Source organism: Mus pahari, chromosome 9 (assembly GCF_900095145.1).
Source record: "Mus pahari chromosome 9, PAHARI_EIJ_v1.1, whole genome shotgun sequence".
Classification (NCBI taxonomy): domain Eukaryota; kingdom Metazoa; phylum Chordata; class Mammalia; order Rodentia; family Muridae; genus Mus; species Mus pahari.
The window spans coordinates 24761135-24783277 of record NC_034598.1 but is presented as its reverse complement, the minus strand read 5'-3'; the positions used below and the strand labels follow the sequence as shown (position 1 = coordinate 24783277).

At 43.0% G+C, this 22143-nt stretch overlaps 1 protein-coding gene across 2 annotated transcripts in view; it reads right to left on the bottom strand.

The window, feature by feature from the left end:
* Positions 1-326: 326 nt before the first annotated feature.
* Positions 327-22143, bottom strand: part of P4ha1 (prolyl 4-hydroxylase subunit alpha 1) — a 49095-nt gene continuing 27278 nt past the window's right edge. Inside the window, exons 8-15 of one of the 2 annotated variants that reach the window (XM_021204439.2) lie at positions 20642-20818; positions 18348-18418; positions 10759-10858; positions 7300-7353; positions 5305-5370; positions 3300-3368; positions 2913-3009; positions 327-1629 (exon numbers count right to left, since the gene is read on the bottom strand). In XM_021204439.2, the coding sequence (XP_021060098.1) occupies positions 1559-1629; positions 2913-3009; positions 3300-3368; positions 5305-5370; positions 7300-7353; positions 10759-10858; positions 18348-18418; positions 20642-20818 (705 nt within the window). In that variant the 3' untranslated portion in view covers positions 327-1558. Of the gene's footprint in view, positions 1630-2912; positions 3010-3299; positions 3369-5304; positions 5371-7299; positions 7354-10758; positions 10859-17328; positions 17400-18347; positions 18419-20641; positions 20819-22143 lie in introns of both variants that reach the window. The other variant, XM_021204438.2, reaches the window with a different exon arrangement.

Below are 22143 nucleotides of genomic sequence, written 5' to 3'. Positions count from 1 at the left end.
CTGCTGCTGCCTCCTACATGCTAGGACCAAAGATACGGGCCCACCATCTCCAGTCTGTTTGTTTGTTTGTTTGTTTGCTTTAAAGATTTATTTATTTATTATATGTAAGTACACTGTAGCTGTCTTCAGACACTCCAGAAGAGGGAGTCAGATCTCTTTATGGATGGTTGTGAGCCACCATGTGGTTGCTGGGATTTGAACTCAGGACCTTTGGAAGAGCAGCTGATGCCCTTACTGAGCCATCTCACCAGCCCCTCCAGCCTGTTTGTTATTTTAAACAGTTTGGTTACAAAATCAGTTTAAATTGCTGAACTTAATCTTTGTTATTTTTTGCTAAAATCCTTGTGATGGACACAGCTCATTTTAATATCTACTTTCCCAGAGTATCAAAGTGAGCCGGAGCCCTGTGTAAAGAATTCCTTCATATTCATCAAGTGCAGGGCCTCAAGACCACACCCCTGCTTCTGAATAGGAGAAACTGCACATGTCTTTACTGTAACAACTCATATCAAAGCGTCACAGTCTTGGAACAAATTCTCCGAAGCTATATCCCGAGGACGCATATTCTGGGTGACTAAATGTCTAACCACTATGCAGTAAAGAAGTAAATTAGAACTGGCCTGGGAGCAGCGCTCAATTTTTACATTTGGATTTAAACATGAAAATACCACACAGAGACTTTTTAAAAAAAAAGATTTAAGATCATAAATAGGTCATTGTTATCATAACACATTTCAGAATGGAAAAAAACAAACATCTTGGCTTCTTATAAAACATTTCTTTTTAAAAATCAACTCCCTCAGTACAAGGACCTGTCCATTTTTTAACTCCCAGTCTCCTAAGGCACAGAATTTAATTGGAATGCCAACCCCAGCGCCTGCTGCAGCGGATTGGCACTTGGAACAGTCTCTGGACAACCAGCAGTCACTGAGGAAAAGGGCGAAGTCTGAGCTCTCGGTTGGGAGGCCAGTTCCACAGGACTGTTTGAACAAAGTAATTTTCTCAAACTGGCTGAATTCACCCGTGGTGAGGAGGGGGATTTGATAAAAAGAGTTTCTTTAAATAACAGGAGCTCTGCACATGGACTAGCAGACCTGACTGGGCCCTAGTTAGTTACCCGTGCTCAGCAGTCCAGACAGCGGAAGAGTAGCGCATGGGCGTCTGTATGCCTGCCATCTGCATGCCTGCCGTCTGCACGTCTGCCACACAGCCTTGCCTGCTCCACCAGCTCCTGACATGTGGTGAAATCTACTCCTAGATGCTTTTTTAAAAAAAAATTAACCAAAAAACCCTTTTAAACAACAAAATTAGGTTCCTCATTTTAAATGCCCTGTATCCTGTGATAACTGAACCATAAGTTTCACATACTATGGTGATTGAGTGTTAATTAAAAAAAACAATCCACCCAATAAGTGATTGTCCACAGATGAGACATGGGGATGAGGCTCATGACCCAGTCAATCATGGAGTGTTAGTCAGCTGTAAACGTCTGAGAGTTATAGTCAGCAATCGTGCCTGGTGCATTAGAGGACAGCAGGAGCCAAGGGAAGCCTGGTTGTCATTCCAATTCTGACAGAGTACACGGCCTTCGAAATTCTTGTCCACGTTCATGGAGCCATTTGTTGGATACTGTGAGAGGGAAAAAAGAATGTTCTTCTGATCCAAAAGCTTGTCTATGGCCGCTTCAACACAGATGAAAAGTTTAAGATTAAAAACCAGACCTAGGCAGATGCTGCATAAACTGGACGTACACCCAGTGAGGCTCACAGTGAACTACAGGAGTGCTAAGAGCCAGCGAGAACAGAGTGGAGTGTGTTCACCTCTTCCAAGTCCTCCCTCCAAACCCAAAGCAGACAGGAACACAACTCCTCCTTGGAAAGGAGTACTGGACGTCTTTACTGTCACATATTCATACTGTTGTCTTGGATTTGTAATGTTTGGGTTTCCAGACAGAGAAATTCTGTACAGCCATGGCTGTCCTGGAATTCACTCTGTAGACCAGCTATCCTCACATTCCTAGACTTGATCAACATATCTGAACGAGGTCCCTACACTCCTTATCATCACCTCTCTGGTACACAATCTTTATTCATCAATTGGCCAATTTTTCTTCTATTTTTTGAGCCAAAACTTTTTGCTGCTGCTTACGACTAGACCTCTTGCTGCCCATGCACACAACAGAGCAGAGTCTCTAAATCTCTTTTCCCTGTCTGCTGTCCTCAGTGCGGCCCAACATTTCGTAAGCATCATAATCTGCGAGGGGATTCTAAGTCCTTGCTGAACAGGCCCCTTTACAGTGGTTATGTGATAACCTCTAGACATACAGATTGTGAGCATCTGCAATGTGGCACTGATACACTGAAATGCATACACTGGATTATCATACATTAAACCTCTTTCTCAATTTTAGTTGTTAATGGGCAATCCTATGCCTGCATGGTCTGCAAAGGAGGGCCTCTAAATTCTGCACTAAAGCCAGGCGCCTTAACCAAATCTATCCTGGCACTTAACCTGTTGTGTGCTGAGGAAACAAAAATTAACCTAAGGCTTAGGAAGGCTCCATCTCCCTCTCCTCTTCCATCTTGGTCAGCAGGCTGCACTGTGCTGTATTCTGACTTACCCACTAGGACACAGTCTCCGACTGTAACCTTTCAAGGGGAAAATACTAACTTTCCAACTCCTGCTTCTTGGAGGGTCAGCTGGAGGAGGAGCATGCACCTGCAAAGCAATCTCACGTAAACACTCATCTAGGGGACACACACATTCAGATCAGAGACAGGCGTGGCCGAACCTCACACAATGTGAACCCATGCTGGCAAATCCATGGGAGAAAGCACTCTGTTTTAAGGCACAGGATCTAACAGTTTCAGAGTGAAATGACTCATTTCTCTGAGAAGATAGGAACTACTTACCCCATTTGTTTCCAACTAGCACGGGACAGGCTGCATGCCGTGTACTGTAATCTCCTTCCCCACTGGCAAACAGGTTATACCAGAAGACAGCAGTGCCCTGTAGAGACCAGTCCAGCGTCATCACTCAGTGAAATGGCAGGTTTCCACTTTTCGTGGCCTGTCCCCTCTATAGTAGCATATGCTGCTCTCTAACTCTGGGGGGCTATCACTTTCAGACGTTTTCTTGGTCATATGGAAGTTAAGACCATAAGGCTGACCCAACCTTTACTTGGGGATGGATGTAGTTTGAAAATATAGTGCACTGCCTGAGCCACTAACTGTAGGTACAGCTCTAACTCAGGAGAAAAAGACTCGACAAAACCAAGCCCCGCAGCAAACCATACTCACTTTTTTGGGCCAAACACTGGCTCCCACTTCAGGAAAAACAGTAGCTCCTCCAGCAGACACATCACTCATCTACAAGAGAAACGAGGGTAGAGACGCTGAGAGGTAGCACTGGGTGGAGCGGATGCTGAATGGACACTGGAGGCATGCTTAGGTATGGCTGGGCTGTTTGGGTTAACATGCTACACAGCTTAGACGCATGCACCCAAGCTAATAACGACAGAGGGAGATGGAGCTAGAATTGGGTAGTCACGCTTATAACTCAGGTAGAAAAGAAAGATCTTAAAGTAAATAATGAGGCAATGAGATGTGTATGCAAGCATTTTCAAGTGTCCTCTCTAGAAGGCAGGAACTCAGGTTCCACTTGCCGACAACCTTCAGTGTAGGGAATAAGTCCTCACTAATAGTTGGCACTCAGTGAATATCTGCTTACATAAAATTTATCTCTGGTGTAGTTATGTGGGTGTGAAGGCCACAGGCTGACAGCAGGCGTCTTCTCTCAATTACTGTCTACCTCATTTTATGACACAGGGCTGTTTCCTGCTCAGTCAGACATCTCACCAGGAGCTCACTATTCAGCTAGGCTGGCTGGCCAGCAAGCCTCAGGCCTTCTGTCTACCTCTCCAGTACAGGGAATAAAGATGTGTACCACCAGGCCTGGCTTTTTGTTGAGGGCTGAAAATCTAAATTTAGGTCCTCATGTTTTGTTCAGCACTTTAATGACTGAGCCATTCTCAATCGTTCTTTAGAGAAAATTTAAACAAAGAAAAAGAAAAAAAAAAAAAAAAAAGAACCAACCCACCCAGATTAAAGAATTATATACAGTTATCATAAAGTTGACCTAGAAAAAAAATACAAACCTAAATTAACAGAAAAAAATAACACACACTAAGGAACCCCACCACAATGTGAAGATTTTTAAACATACAATCAGAAAATACCAAACAAAGCCCAACTATGTATTGTATCATAAAGCCACCTCTAAAACAAGTACTTTAAATTTTTAAAACCCTATGCCACCATGCCCTGCTAAAGCACATTTTAAAAAGAAGGGTTACACCACTAACTAAGTGTATTATTCAAATGTAATACATTCTGACTGCATGGGATTGTGAGCTCCAGCTCCAGGCGCTACCTGCTCTGGAACTCATTTCAAGTGGTGCAGCCCACATTCCCTCCCCTTGAAGCTGGGCGGAGCTGAGGACGGAGCTCAGAGGAAGCAGGTGCAACTTAAAAACACCTCGGGAAGAACACTCTGGACTCCTGAAGACAGGCTGTAAAAAGGCCACACCCATGTACAATTTTCTTTCTGAGAGGCTTGCTCCTCTCCGGGCCGTGAGGATGCCTAGCCACAACGACTGGCTAGAACTGTGCAGGTAGTGGCCCACAGAGACCCTTCTGCATACACCTTCCAGAAGAGCGTAGTACGTAAGTGTGCGAGAGAGCTGAAGAGGGTGTTAGACCCCATCAGCATCTCTGCTAGAGGAGGAAATGATGACTACTGTGTAAAGCCATGCAGAACATACATGAGACCTCAGGTTTGAGGTACCGCTCCTCCCTCTACCCACAAATCGGGGAAAGTTTTGGGGTGATTTGTCAGGTAATATAAAAGTAAAACAAATATTAAGTTAATTTTGGAGTTGTTCACGTAGGAAGAGTGTTTGCTTAATGTATTTTAGGCCCTGAGTTTAGTGAAACACAAACCTTCCTGCATGCTAAAGGAAGCACAGAGCCCCAGCCCCAGCCCCAGCCCCAGCCCCAGCCCCAGCCCCAGCCCCAGCCCCAGCCCCAGCCCCAGCCCCAGTCCCAGCCCTTTCTATATTCCGACACCCAGGCTAGCTGGGAACTCATGATGTAGTCAGATGACTCCAGACCATCTCCCTAAGAGGTACTTGGATAATAAAAACTTAAGAATGCTAAACAGGACCCACACCAAACCAACTTCATAAAGGATGCCCGAGTAAGTGACCCTGCAGCTGAATCCAAGGCAAGCATAGCTGTTACTTACGTAGAACAGCCACGTGGCGATCCTATTTCCTGTCCCAAGCTCTCTAAAAGCATCCGGCTCATCTTTCTGCGGATAAAACAGTGAATATGATGGTATAAATTCAGTAACACCAACACTCCAGGGGCACAGCATTAGTAAGTGAAAGAACACAACCCAAATGCTGCCTGTGCCCGCCAGTGTGCTGTGTCCCACTAGCCTTCCGAGTGCTCGATCCAGCCCATATACCTGCAAAATCACGGAACACAAACTCTACATCTGTTTTCTGACTGAATAATAGTGTGTTCTCCTGTCTAATGGTGCTAGTGGAAGGATGTGAGAAGGGTGTGTGTAGTAACAACCACTACAGGGAGCCTTGTGACAGTGATACACCTTGGGCACCACAGGATTACATAAGGTCACCTATACCAGAAGTACAGAGCCATATGACAAGTAAGCAGAACTGGTGACATCACAGTGCACGCCATGAATATGCCCACGGCACACTCCTCACTGGGGTTGTGCGTGTTGGGAGAGGTTCACGGAAGTGTCCCATACTCTCATTTGCTACTTACTAGGAATCAATGATTATCTCTAAGCTAAGATAATGTTTTATTAAATTTATAATGGGACTTTTAACCAGATACCATCAAAATCCTGACTTCAGTATCAGAAATTAAGTGGAGAAGAGACAAAAATGCAGCTTTTGCAAGATTCCACAAGAAAAAAACATGGGGATCTAAGATAAAGCCAGGAGAGTTGCTCCCAGATGGACGCCTGCTTCTACCCTGAAGAGGACGAGAGTGGCGTCTGTGATCTCACAACGTGGTATCAGACGCTTCAGATTGTGGTAAGACCTGGTTAAGTGAGATTACTAACGACACACTTTAATGGAGTCTCATGATCTCGCAGCTCCTGGACTCCAGGGTGTTTCTCACTCTCGTGAGTTCTTGTAAGTATTTCACATCTACTGCCCAATTCACTTCACTTGTCTTTCACCTTTAAAAAAACAAAACCAAAGAAAACCCCCCTATATCCTTTAAATTCTAAATGTTAACATTTTTTCCTATTTAGAACTTCCCTTTGCTTAGTTTGTCATTTTTGTCACCATTGATTTTGTTACAGGTGACACACACAGCATGCAAGCAACTCAGGGTATGTGCCTGTCTGTGGCTGCCACAGTCTTCTCAGCCTCCCTTAGCCACTGGCGGTTTTTAAATCTGCAGGGAGAATGAAGCCTGCTTTTGTCACACTGAGCAACTGTGACCTCTGTCAGGAGGCTGGGTCTGTGCTTTACAACCCCCAGAGAGCAGCTCCTGTCAGGCCACCCTTTCCCCACTGAGTGTGACCTGACTAGAGGCGAGTCCGCTCTCAGAGCTGGTACCCGGAGCTCTAGGTGCCGCTGCCCGCAGTGTCTTCCTGCCTCATCCCCGGCCCACAACTGTCCAGGCTTCAGTGGCCCTGTGGGGAACAACCTCTGCCTCCTCCAGGCTCAACAAGGCATTGAACTCCAAGTCTTAAAGGCCTTTCGTGAGGGGTTTTGTTGTTGTTCTCTGCTGAGAAGGCTTTTTACGACCTGTCACAACTGTCAATCAGACACTGTGTTTTATACTAAGACAGAATCAGCAAAGATCCTCCTCCTGACCACACCCACTCACGTTCCTCCTCCATCTGCCTCGCTGGGCCCCCGACTTGTGGGCTTTGCATGCTCAGTATCTGCTCTCTCACGGGGCTCCTTGTCTTTCAGCCTCCCCCAGGTAGTGCACCCTGCTCCTGTCCTTGCTGCAGCCGCATAGCCCATACTGCTCAGGGACCGACATAATACTGCCCACAGCCCCACAGCTGTCCGTGTTTCCTTCCGTACCTGAACTTAAGCTTCATCTCTCACTGAAAAACCTCATTACAGCTGCTCCCGCCCCACCCACGCCCAATCAAGCCTTCTTCTGTCTTAAACAAGGGTCCTGGAGACTTCCTCTTTAAACATGGAGTTCCCTAACCCAAGTTTACTCTTTCACTTACCCTTGCAAAGTCAAAATGGGGCTCATACTGTCCTCCAACTCCGTAATTTGCTACCTGAAGGAAAAAGGAAAAAAGACTAAGAACTACTAATATTACCACTGAAGGGTGCAGAGTCTCCACAGCATGAATGAGGTTCTGAGTTCAACCCCTAGTACCAAAAAAAGGGGGAAGCAAGATTAATACTCAAAAAATTCTTAAGATCCTCCACTTTGACCTCTTATATAGTTAAGTAAACTATAAATTCTTTTTTAAAGTTTGTATATTGTAGCCCTTCATGAGTGTATATTTGTATGTGCATGTGTGTGCTGGAACCTGTGCAGGCAAGAAGTGGGAACTAGATCCTCTGGAAATGGAATCACGGAAGGTGTGAGCTACAATGTGGGTGTTGAAAACTGAACCTGGGGCCCCTGGAAGAGCAGCTATACTGTTATCTACGCAGTTATCTCTCTAACCCGATGCACTTAACAAAAAGACATTTTCCTTTACATAATTTTTCTCACTTAAGGTTAAAGGGGAAAAGTCCACACCAATGTAATCACCCCTGCTGTGGGTCCTAATAGCGTCAGACGGTTACCATGGTGCCCCAGTGAGGGGGCAGAAGAGGCAATGGAAGCATTCAGTCTGAGTCCACGTCACAGCTGAAATACAATATAAAGTGAGAACGACCCTGTCTTTACCTCCTACCCTCCACCACAAAATAAAATGCTGAGGAAACAGAAGACAATTCAGAGCACCGCCATGGTAGAGCCTTCTGTCGACACTGTGTACTTTGTTACCTTGTACAAACACTTGGATCCTCTAGGAAGTAGAAATGTAATAATTCTAGAAGGTTGTAAAAGTAGGGTAAACTAGGCTAGGGAAGAAAAAGACATCAAAACGATGTTTAAGCAGGGTTAGGTAGTGGTGTACACCTTTAATGCCAGCACTTGGGAAACAGCGGCGGGGAGATCTCTAAGTTTAAGGCCAGCCTGGTCTACAGATTTGAGTCCAGGACAGCCAGTGCCACACAGAGAAACCCCGTGTCGAAAAACCAAAACCAAATCAACCAACCAACCAAAAACCAGATAAATATCAAGACAGATTACCACAGAATGAAAGGCAATGTAAGCGACTCCTTCATACCAGCCGCCTGCTTGAGGCGCACAAACCTTAGCGCCATGGCTGAGTGTCAGCTCAGCTGCTGGGCTATGTTAGCAGCAGCTACACAGCCTGCTGCTGGTTCTCATTTAACAACTTGGCAGTGAAAGCTACACCTCAGGATCATGAAGACAGCAAGGCCTGCAGTGTGTCACCTCCTTGTCTCCTGTGATAAACCTGTGACAGTCTACAAGAGATGACAGAACAGTAGTACAAGAATGTAGAAATGAAACTCATAGTGTGTGCCTGCAGGGACAGACGTGAAGGAACCGTGCTCACTGCCATCTGACAGCCTCTAGGCAAGCAGCTTGGGGACCGCATGATGGCAGATTAATGAAAAGGAGAATGGGGGAGGGGGAATCACCACAGGACAAAGGGGAAATCCCAAACTCAGAAGTATGACCTGCCACAGAGAGCATCCTGGCCACTCTAAACCTGTGACAAGGAAAAAGGACACTCAAACTATTAGTGTTTGTCAAGTAAAAGTACAATACTTAGTTCTCCAATGAGAGCAGGGGGAGATTTCAATAAATGGTACTGGGACAATTGACATCCAGTTGGAAGTAACGAAACTGGATCCCACCTCCCTCACAATACCACATGTAAGATACCTAAAATGGACCTAAGACTTGAATGTAAGTAATAACAGAATTCTTTAGGGCCAAGGGCAGAGTGTATGGTCACATGCTTAAGACCTGAGGTTTAGTTCCTAGCACATGGAGAAAGAGAACTGCAGCTATTACTACTATAGGACATATAGTTGACTGTGGATTAGGTAATGGCTTCTTAAGATACCTAAAGGCACAAGCAATAGAAAGTGACACAGCATCAGTGACACTGCATCAGTCAGTAAGAAGTCGTGGGGAGGGCTGGGGGGGGGGGAGAGTGCTTGCTGCACAGGTGTGATGTGAGGATCTGAGTTCCTGGCACCCATGGTTTTTAGAACAGGGCACACCTGTGCACACGTGTAATGCCAGCTCGAGGGGGAGAGGAGGGTTTGAAGGAGAGATAAAGCATCGCTGGGGCTCCCTGAGATCCTGTCTCAAGGAAGAAGGCAGAGTGACAGAGCACGATACCCAACACCTTCGTCTCACTTCCCCTGGGTGCAAGTACATGACCCACACACACAGATTAAAACTTGTGCTAATGAACACCCCTGAGAGAATGAGGACAGGTCACAGAGCGGGATTTAAAATCTATAAGACGTTTATCTGATAAGGGACTAGTATCCAGAATATATAAAGACCACAAATTAACAGAATGACAGAAATGACTAATAAGCCCATCAGGAACATGCAAGTGAGCCCAGGAAGCAGCAGCTGCAGCTCCCGCCAGGCTGCACCAACCCTGGAGAAAGTGGTGTTGTCAAGGAGACACAGCTGGGACCTGCATGTGCTGCTGCTGCTGCACCCACTGAGGAAAACTGTTGAAAGCTCTTCAAATGTTAAGTGCAGGACTATCACGTGACTCCACTCTCATTCGTACACACACGGGAACTTCCATGTTTGCTCCTACAAAACCTTGCACGTAGAATCATCCACAACAGCAAAGCAGAAGGTACCCCGGTACCCACCAACTAATGAGCAGCCAGATGGTGACTCCACAAAGGATTGTGCCATGAAAAGGAAGGAAGTGGGATACACGCTTCAGCCTCAGTAACCCTTGCCAACATGATGTTTAGGGAAAGGAACCTGACAGACAAGCCACATATTAAACAACCCCTATAAAAATATCCAGAATAAGTACATCCATAGAAGCACAAAGCAGCTCGTAGCTGCCAGAGGCTTAGGAAGGGGACTGGGGTACTGCTCAGGGTGTGCAGTTTCTTGCTAGTGTGATGGAAACGTCTGGAATTAAAGCCTGATGATGAGGTCACAACCAGGTAGCCACACGTAAACCAAGGCAAACCGTATGGTACATGGTTAAAGAATACCTTTAAAAAGTCAAAATTCACTCCAGACATTCAACAAGTAGACTGAGTCTAGAAGTTAACAAGAAAAATTCGGAACTAGTGGGATGGCTGGGTGTAAAGGCAGGTGCCACCAAACTGAGGACTCACAGCGTAGACATGCGTCTGCACGCACGCGGGATATAATACAAATATAAATAATTTGAAATTTTAAGAGTATGCTTAGTAGTAAGCTTAGCAACATGTGTCTTCCATTTCCATCTCTGCAGTTGATCATTATGTCCTTCGAATGCTTGGGCTTACAGCGTCACTTGTGTCCGAGGGATTATTCAGGTCAGCACTGCCTGTTTGGTGCCAGCAAGTCTAAAGGGCCTCGTGGAGAGGTGGGAGTGACTTAAGACACGGCTGCTTACCTGTAACTCCTCGGCTGTAGAGACATCCAGTCCTGTGAGATCTTGTATTCTCATATTGATTCGGGACACCACAGGGTCTTCGTAACCGGACAGCCAAGCACTAGGCCGAGAAAAGGTTGGTTTTAGGGCCCTGCTCCATTAGATAAGACCCAAGACCTGCCACTTACAAAGCAACACAGAGAACATTGACCATCTCAAGTACCACACAGGACAGGGTGCGTGCCAAGCCAATGCTTCCTGGAACCCTCCTTCCCTCGGAGTTTCACTGTGTGGCCCAGGCTCAACTCTAGCTTCCTTTGCTTCAGTCTCCCAAGTGCACCCAGCCCGGATAACAAACTTCTGCCTGGTCTGCTTGACTGATAAGAGTTTTACTAATTCAGTTCAAGGAAAGAAACCAACATCCCATGTTTCTGTGAAACACTGCACTAACATTGTTCATGCAAATTCATGTATTATTTGCTTATGTAAGTTTTACACATGCACTGCTGACAGGACAGTGAAATGGGACAGATGTTAAACACGGTTACTCTATCACCAGCAATTCTATTTCTATTTACATACGCAAGGAAAATTAAATCATAAGAAGCAGAAATGTTCACAGCAATGTTAACAGCCAAAAAGTAACAACAACCTTAATGTCCATCAATTTATGAATAGACTCATTACAAATATCTAAAACCATGGATTAGTTAATGGGATGTATGCAAACAATGCTTAAGGAGTCTGTGGATGATGTGCCCTAGCACACAGGAGACAGAGACTGTATCCTAGAACAAGCTAGTTAAGTAGACTCGCCAAATGGGCGGACTCTTAGTTCAGGAAAATAAAATAAAATAAAATAAAATAAAATAAAGAGCAGAGAATGAGATAGATTCCTGACATCAACCTGTGGTTTCCACATGAACATGTACATACATGTACATATATATATATATATATATATATATATATATATATATATATATATATACACACACACACATAAATGTTACTATATTAAAATGTCTGGAATTAAATGACAATTGACCAACTCAAAGGACTGAAAACACCCGAAATCCGCCCTTCAGAACGGTGAATTGACAGCTGTGGGTTCATTTTCAATTCTAGGATCTAGGAAGTTGAGACAGTATTGGGAATTTAAAGCCACCCTGAACTACAGAAGAAAACCCTGTCTGAAAAAAAAAAAAACAAAAAAAAAACTTGATAAAACTTAAAAGTGTAAAAACAAGGCAGATGAGTGGCTCAGAAGTTAAGAGCAGTGGCCACCTCTCCAAAGGACCTGGGCTTGGTTCCCAGCACCCATAGTGTGGCTCACAACGGTCTGTAACTCCAGTTCCAGGGGATCTGATGTCTTCTTCTGACCTCTGCTGGCACCAGACATAACATACATTTATGCATATACATGTAGGCAAACACTCATATACATAAAGTAAAAATAACATTTAAAAAATCTTCTAAAAGAGTGAATTTTATGACTTGGCAGCTGTACTTCACATTAATAAAGGTTCAGCAGAAGGTGGCCTTATCTGGCATCAATGGGAGGGGAGGCCCTTGGTCCTGTGGAGGCTTGATGTCCCAGCATAGGGGGATGCTAGAGGGGTGAGGCAGGAGTGGGTGAGTGGGTGGGGAAGCACCCTCATAGAGGCAAAGGGGAAGGGGAATGGCATGGGGAGGGGGAATGGGATAGGGTATGTGGAGGGGAAACCGGGAAGGGGGAATAACATTTGAAATGTAAACAAATAAAATAACCAATAATAAATAAATTAATTAATTAAAAAAAACCCAAACGGCTCCTCCAATGTAAGCCTCAGGTAAGCCTCAGAACTTACAGGAACCATTTCAAATGTGCCCTTCATTTTGCTTCTGTTCGTCAACATTTCCTTCCCTCACATCTCACTAAGCTTGAACTCTACTGTCCAAGCTTAGTGAGATGTAAGGGAAGTGCTCTGACTAAAAACCTAAACTGTCCAGGAAAAACCCATAATCCTACATCAGTTTCCCAGCCTTTCTCATTATATTTCATTTTGCAGTGCTGAGGATGAAACCTAGGGACTTTCAAATGCTAGGCAAACATTTAACACCGAGGGCATATACCAAGCCCTAGCTTTTTATTTACACGAGTCACAAAGTAAGTCAAGTATGCTCTGAATGGTGAGTCTGTGCTTTCCTAACATGAATTTATTACTCAAAGACAGAAACTGACGCCTACTTCCTCACGGCCAGAAACTTTTAAAATGCCTATTCATTGTCGCTTTGAGGCAGGCTCTTATGTGGCCCAGGCTGCCCTTGAACTCACTATGACCTGAACTCCCAATCCTCTTGCGTCTACCTACCTGTTTTGTTAATTCTCTATATACCATATCTTTCATTAAAAGTTAAATAGCCAAGTATCTTCCTTTTGGATTCACAAAAGGTCTCGTACTTTCAATTAGTGTGTCTACATTTTTTTTTTGTTTTTGTTTTTGTTTGTTTTGGTTTTTTGAGACAGGGTTTCTCTGTATAGCCCTTTGTAGACCGGGCTGGCCTCAAACTCAGAAATCCGCCTGCCTCTGCCTCCCGAGTGCTGGGATTAAATGCATGCACCACCACTGCCCAGCGTGTCTACATTTTTAAAAGCAAGATTCCTCTATTTTAAATAATCTTGACATATATCTTAAAAGCATCACAGGGAAGTTGGCTGAGGAAGAAGAAACATCCTCACGTAGTTTGTAGAAAGCAAGAAGGTGAAGTTGGGGCCATTCTGGGGACAGTTAACAGACCTCCGTGGAAGATGTAAGTAATATGATCCAAATCCTTCTACAACACATATGTGAAAACCAACATGTGACAATTAGCTATTATAAACCAAGACTGTCCCTTTGCAAAGGGACATGATAATTCTGGGCTTAAAGTACTAGTTCCCAAGAGCATCATTTCCAATTTTTAATAATTCTTTTAAGTGATGGATGATAAGCAACGACTAATTAGTAAGACTGAGACTTCTATAGTCTAGGTAGGATAATTAAGCAATAATACTGTCTATCTGTCTACTTTGACTCTCTTCCTTTGAAAAACCATGTTCAACCCATTAGAGGGCAGTATTGTTACACATTAGGGCAGTTTTAAACAATTTGAAATCAGTCAAAATTCTGCCACTCTGGCTGGGAGTGGTGGCGCACACCTTTGATGCCAGCACTCCTTAGGCAGAGCCAGGAGGATCTCTGTGAGTTGGGAATAAGTATGGTCTACACAGCGAGTGTATATGTAACTACATAGAGAGACTACACACACCCACCACCACAGCCAGCCTAAACTTGTTTTAAACAGCAGCAAACTTCCACATATGCTTTGTCAAAGAAAATTCCATTTGTTGGACGCTGAAATCTTTTTTCCTTCCTCAGAAAATAATATATTCACTTAGAAATGTCTTAAAATACAGATTAAATTCCTTTTTGGAATCTTAAAATTGCAGATGTTGCTAGAACAAAAGGGATTATTATATTAACTTCAAAACACCTATTTTTTTTCTATGAAGCATTTTTATCATAACTTATAAAGGAGACAAAATACCGGTTTATTTATCACTTCAAAATTTAATATAAAGTTCAAACAGGTTTTCACAACTATGCCCAGTGCCTCAGACCTGTGCTAGGGTAATCCCAAGTATTAGGGAGGCAGAGGCAGGAGGATTACAAATTCAAGGCAAATTATAAATGAGAAACTTAGTAAGACCCTGTCCCTAAATGAGAGCTAGGGACACGGCACAGGGTGGGTGGGACCCTTGTTTAGCACACAAGGCCACTGGCACCACAAAGAAAACTTGATTCCTACTGGTGACAATATGCTTCTGCATCTACCCATTTATCTATCAATGAAATTCTTCCCCTAGTATTTTGTTAAAATGTATGTAATATTTCCAGTAGGAAGCTTCTTTAATAGCTAAGACCTCCCCCTCTCTCCTTCTCTCTCTCTGAGCATATTTTTAGTTTGATACAAGTTTCTTTAAAAATAAATATTAAAGTCATTGAAATATAAAATTCATTTCTCTTTAGTCTGTTTAACACACCACTCTTTGCCAAGAATTTATTCTTGGCCATTAAATACCACAGGCTGAAAGCCTTCTGCTGCCTCTTAGGATGTATAGCATCAAGTATGGCTATGTCTTTCTCAACCCAAGAAAGCTACTTTTCAGGGTTATAAAACTAGGGTACTTAAAAGTTAGTCTGAAACTGCTTAGCTACAAGAAAACAAACAGTTGTGGATCACTTTCAACACAATTTATTTACAACTGCTGAGTCCAGTGATGTATTTGGCTGGGTATGCCTTCTTCACATTTATTTTATAAACAAGAAAGCTTTCAAAAATGCAATCTGAAACACTTCACTCATGAAAGTTGTTTTTATTCTTTAACGTTAAAGCAGAATTGCAGAATTACACTGCTTCTCCTCCCCTCCCCTCCTTTTGGGTGGCAGGGGGTTTGCATCTAAGCATTCCTAGAAGCAGGAGAACTTAAAGTATTTACTACCAAAAATGTCAAACCCGTGCACAAGTCCCTGAGCTATGGAAAAGGCTTTATGGGGGGTGCTTTGCAGACCAGGCTCGCCTCTGACTCATAGGAATCTGCCTGCCTCTGCTTCTTGAGTGTGTGCACCATTACACTAGCTTACCAACTGTCCTCTGATCATATATGCACGGCATGCTGCATGTGTGCAACCATATACATATACATACATGCACATAAACATGTGCATATGCACACGTACACATAAATAAAATGTAATCTAAAACATTTTTTAAAAATGAGCACAAGGCTTGGAAATCTCACACCATTCCCCCTCCCTGAACCCTCAACTTGCATTTTCACTGACCTCTAGTCAGTGGTTCTCAACACGGGAAGAGAGGAGAGAGGAGAGGGGAGAGGGGAGAGGAGGGGAGAGGGGAGAGGAGGGGAGAGCCTACACCTTCCTCCAGTTGTGACATGTAGTGAGTGCTGTTAACCTTGTCAAAGAGCCTCCACCAACACAGAATGACCTGATTCAAAATATCAATTGTCAACCACTTGCCAATAGGCAAATGCTAAAGAGGATAAAGCAGGATGATCAAGTCACATGCTAACTTGGGCTACACCTTAGACCTTAGACAGGGAACATATTTCAGTGGTAGAGTGCTTGCCCAGCTAGAAGCCCTAGATTCAACTCTCAGTACTACAAAGTAACATATATATATATATATATATATATATATATAGTTTAAATATCAAAAATGTTGATATTGAGAAATCTTAATCTAGAGTTCTAACTTTACACCAAAAAGTACATTCATCACATTGTAGTTTTCTAGTACAAAAAATTTTATATTTCCTGTTACATAAATGCTCATGTTAAAAATAATATCTTTAGGGCTAGCAAAGTAGCTCAGATACAAGATCATACCATGAAAACCTGAGTTCCATCTCCATAAAAACAAACAAGCAAGCAAACAAAACCCACATCTGGCCGGGCAGTGGTGGTTTGTGCCTTTAATCCCAGCACTTGAGAGACAGAGGGAGGCAGATCTCTATGAGTTCAAGGTCAGCCTGGTCTATGTAGAGAATCTTGGTCTCAAAAAATGAAACAAAACAAAATGTCTGTAATTCTAGCCCTCCTATGCAAAGATGAGAGGAGACTCGATCACCTGGAACCTCAGGGGCCAGCAGGCCTCAGTGCACGGCATGGCACACATAGAAAGCAAGACCATGCTTCAACAAGGTGGAAGTGGAGAACAGACTCACAGACGCAGAGACCCTTTGACCTCCACATGCCCACTGTACCATGCACACACCCAGACTCACACACACTCATCACAAACACCTTTAAAACAATTTCAAAAAATAGTCGCTTCTGATTGAGTTGTTTCAACTATTATTACACACATTAATCTAAACAATTGGTTGAGCAATTACTATCAATATAAATAACACGATGGGCCATGGATAAACTTAAATGTTTATAATAAGATTATTTCTATAATTGTTGCATCTGTGGAAAAATATTACTTAGGGTTAGACTAAAATAATTCAGTGCAATGACATATCTGTTTTCACTGTGATCTGAGCAGCCTTTATCCCGTGAGCCAACAGAGGGGTCAATGCTATACTAACTCACGCAGCCCCTAACTGGGAGTCATGCAGCTAAGCTGCGCCATGGTTAACTCTAAGTTACTTCTGCATGCTGCTAAAAGCAAGGGATTTTAAACTGACTTGTAGAAGCTTCTTTGTCCTTCTAGACATTTCCTCAACAGCTACTAGTGACCCATATAGCCCCAGTTTCAAGGCAGAGCCTTGGGTCTTGCTCTGGGCGGAGCCTTTTAGAAGTTCTTCCCTATTGGCTAGCACTGCCAGAGCTTCCCCAGGCACTGTATTCTAGCCAATGACTAGAAAGTGCATAGAACTGCCTGTATCTGCTTATTGGTCCACCGTGAAAATCAAGCACAGATACCAAAAGCTTCATCTGAAATCCAGGTCTTAGAAACTACGTCATATAAATATGGTCAAAACGACCCTCAGGAAAGAGCACTCCAAATCCGCCTCAAGTTCTGTCCATTCTCCCTTACCTCTTAGACACTCTGTACTGTGCTGTGGTCAATTTCCCCGTCTCAGGGTCATGTACTGTAGCTCGGCTCAGCTACAAAAAGAAAAAAGAGAAAGGACAAGGCTTACACTCCAGCAGGCCGGCTCTGGGCTGTGTTCTCTTGGTTTTGCCAAGCCACAGGTGATTGGAAGGATTGATTGGTCTGCCTGGTGGGTAATGGTTCGAATTGTAAAACACTCAGAAAGGCGGCAGGAACAGCCACTTGTTTGTCCGGAGAGAATCTGACTGTAAATGTATTTATTGTCCTTTCACTTTTTTAAGACTAAAACCCCTTGAGGCGTATTATGTCAGTGATCTGCAGCAGTGGGTTTCACAGGAGCTCTCCCATGTCTAGAAGTTGAATGCTTCAAATATAGACAACAAGTATTCTACAATAGTTGATCATTCTAAAACTTTCATCAAGACAAACTGGTTTTTCTCTAAACCATCCAAGTCAACAGAGGTAAGAAGTGAATTGGAAGGCTGAGCTCAGAAGCACAGCTGCTCTTTCCGCAGCCAGCTTGTGGGCCAGTGGCTTGTTTTTTTTAAATAAAAAACTCCAGACCAGATTACTCCATATGACAAGAACAGCCTGGAGGCAAAAGACAACAGCAGACAATCACCACAGGGGGTGATTGTGCAGCACAGGGGGGTGTGTGTGCAGCACGCCACCCGGGGTGAACACACTGCTTCTTTTTCTTTCTTAATTTCACATGCTCACAACAAAGGGAAAAGAAAAGGACCAGGCAGTTTCCTGAGAGTTTAATACCTGATCATTACAATGCACTTAGTTCCTGAAACTCAAGACCAATCAGAGATTAAAAGCAGAACTTCTAGTCAAGGGAAAGTCCGTGAAACACAAGCACTCATTCACACACTGCTCTGGAGTGTATGACGGCCACTTGAGCTGGAGACTGGAGACGATCCACTTCAGTTAAGAAGAATTCTGGTAGGATGTTCAAAACACTCATTAGGAGGAAAATATGCGGCATCCAATCTTACCTTTTGCTAATTCTGTAATGTACCGTCTCCAAGGCTCCTGTTACTGGGTTTGAAATGGTGGCTCGCCTCAGCTGTGAAGCCAACCGTCAGAACAGTTGCATTACAAGACAAAAATGATCACATTTACCTAACCAGCCAGAACGCTGGGGTTTCTTTCTTCTTTAAACCAAAGAGGGTGAATAGAAAATAACTCAATACCCTTCCAATCACCTTGTGTTGGACCTTGAAAACCATTAGTTTTATGTGTCTTAAAAACGATTTTACTTGCTTTTCACTGAATGAAGAGGTCACACAAACAGAAAAGGTTGGAATTAATTTCTTCAGTAGGATAGAACATTAATAACGTGAAGAAAAGGTTCTAAAATGCAAAGTATAAGAATGGCCATTTGTAACTAATTAATCATGGACTCTAAAACCTCAGATTATAACTCGTGACAACATGATTAGAGGGTCCCAATATTGTCTATAACTTGTTTTAAGGTCATTCTTTTCTCTTTTCAAGAGACAGTATGTACTTAACAATATGTACAGTAAAATAGCCTTCCCACAGCTACGCAGGTAAAAGGAGTACATAGTTTCACTGCTAACAGAAATGCTGACAGTCAAGATAATTTAAAAAACAAAAATTGCCGGGCGTGGTGGTGTACGCCTTTAATCCCAGCACTCGGGAGGCAGAGGCAGGCGGATTTCTGAGTTCGAGGCCAGCCTGGTCTACAGAGTGAGTTCCAGGACAGCCAGGGCTACACAGAGAAACCCTGTCTTGAAAAACCAAAAAAAAAAAAAAAAAAAAAAATACATGGGAGGTTGATGCTGAAATAACAGAAAAAATAACTTGCATTGCCACTAAATTTACTGCTCAAAAATCATCTCAACTAAAATATTTCCTATGAAGACTGAGGCCTTCCATCTCAAAAGTGAATTCTTAACAAATATGCTACCAAGAAATACTCGTAAGCTGGGTCTGATTATAAATAAAGGACTGAGTTAGGAATTCTAAAGAGAATGAGAAAATACGGAATGATTTTAAGAAATGTTTCGCCTGGCAGATGATCTGCTAGATCCCTGGACAGCACCCAGATGCATCACAAAAACTATGCAATTTAAGGAAAAAAAGTGTTAATTTGGAAAAATAATAAAACTTAAAAAAATTTCAAAGTTATCTAAGTATGTACATACCCGGCCAGCAAATCCACCAGCCAAATAAACTGCCATCAGCTTTTAGAAATAAAATCTTGATTGTACCATAACCACCTCATTTATTTTCCTGTTTTCTTTGGCTGCCTTTACACCAGATGGCAGAGCTGAGCAGTCGTGACAAGAGACCACACAGATGACAAAGTCCTCCAGAACATTTACTACCTCAGCCTTTATAGAAACAGATCAACCGTACATGTTACAGAAGAAAAACTAATAATCAGAATGTATTTAATAATGTCTACAAAAGTTTGCATTTTATCTTTAATAAGATGTACTGTCTTAAAGAACAAGATGATAGGAAAAGGTAAGGCAGAGAGGTAGTCTCCACTCCACACTCCACACAAAAGACAAGTGTCTATGCCAAACACTAAAAGTGTAGAATTTGGCATAATTCACATTCAACTACTTTTCTTACTAATATAGATTAAGGGGGCTGGAGAACGGCTCAGCAGCTTGGAGCACATGTTTGCAGAGCACGGAGGCTGGATTCCCTGCACTGCAGGCAGAACACAGCAATCTGCAATTCCTGTCCCAGAGGATCTAACCCACTCTGGACTCCATGGGCACTGCATGTACACGGTACAGACACACATGCAAACAGAACGCCCATACATAAAAGAAAATTTTAACACACTAATAATAAACTAAAATTAGGAAATTATAATACTATTTTAAAACTAGCAAGATATCTGTTCCTAATTATACTTTTTTACTATTATTATGCCTAAAGGAAAATGAATACTTGGAGTATTCATTCAGATAAAAAATACTAGGCATGAAAAACTGAGCTCTGAGTGGTACTGAGAGCCATGACATATGTGCAAGGTCTTCCGGTGAGACAGCAAGCCGCAGACTCTTTGTGCGTGAACACATATCTATGGGGTTCACTCCTCACTGTTTCAAGCCCAGCTACAGGATGTGTTATTTATGTTGATAACAAACTGAGATAACCAGTGTAAACTCTAAGTTAACACTGTTGTGTTGAGGCAGTAACAGTTAAAACCATCTAAAGTTATGGCCACCCCAGTTATCCTTCCTGTCACCTTGCAAATTAAAGATTAACACACATATCTGGTAAACTGAGAAGAAAAAGTCACCCTTGGTTTTGCTAAGTCTTTGACGATCTCAATCTCCGCGTCAGAGATGATGTCATGGAAACGGATAATCCGGGGCTTGTCCCACTCGTCCTCCTGCTTGGCTGGGGCCAGGATGAACTTAGGATTCCGGTTCCCATCATGGTAGCGGCAGAACAGCCTTTTCTGTCTCCGGGGAGTCTGTGTACAAAGAAAGTAATAAACGTGTTAGAATAGCTGCTCAGTGTTCATTCCTACATCTGTTAGAAACAATAACGATGTTCGTGTGCACACAAATGCACACACACACACACACACACACACACATACACACAGAGATAAATCTCTGCAACAATAATGATGATGTGTGTACACACACACAATCTCTGCAACAATAATGATGATGTGTGTACACACACAATCTCTGCAACAATAATGATGTGTGTACACACACAATCTCTGTAACAATAATGATGTGTGTACACACACAATCTCTGCAACAATAATGATGTGTGTAAACACACACAATCTCTGCAACAATAATGATGATGTGTGTAGACACACACAGATAATCTCTGCAACAATAATGATGATGTGTACACACACACACACAATCTCTGCAACAATAATGATGATGTGTGTACACACACAATCTCTGCAACAATAATGATGATGTGTGTACACACACAATCTCTGCAACAATAATGATGATGTGCACACACACACACACACACACACACACACACAGATAATCTCTGCAACAATAATGATGATGTGTGTACACATGCACAGATGACCTCTGGAACTCCACACAAACAAGCAGTGCCCAGTATAGGTTTTGCATCAAACCAACGCACATTTAGGATCTTTAAAATGTCATCACTGATTCTTAGGGCTTGGGGGCACAGAGTGGTCACATGGCATATCAAAAGCACTGGGTTCAATGCCCAGCACTGAAGAAAATGAAAGAGAACTGTCTGGGGAAGAGGGATGCCTCAGTAACAAGCAGAAGGTCAAACTTCCATAATGAATAAGACTGAATTTCAAGCCAATAACCCTCCACTTAGGAGATCCTGGGTTTCCAAAACAGATAGACAGACACAGTTCATCACTAGAAACTGGCAACTAACTAGTCATTTGATTATTATATAATTTCTACAAATGTGTAAAGGTATGATAATGGCTTCTAGTCAGTTTGAGTTCTTATCTCTAAAAGATATGTATTATTAGAGCTTGAATCTAGATTGATCCTAAATTCTCAGCTTGGTCTCAAGCCTGCGGTGTGGTTGGTAGGTGGTAGAGCTTTTAAGAAATGGGCTTAAGGGAAAGCTGTTGGGGTGTGCTCATAAGGGGACACTGTGATGCTCATAAGGGGACACTGTGATGCTCATAAGGGGACACTGTGTTGCTCATAAGGGGACACTGTGATGCTCATAAGGGGACACTGTGATGCTCATAAGGGGACACTGTGATGCTCATAAGGGGACACTGTGATGCTCATAAGGGGACACTGTGATGCTCAGAAG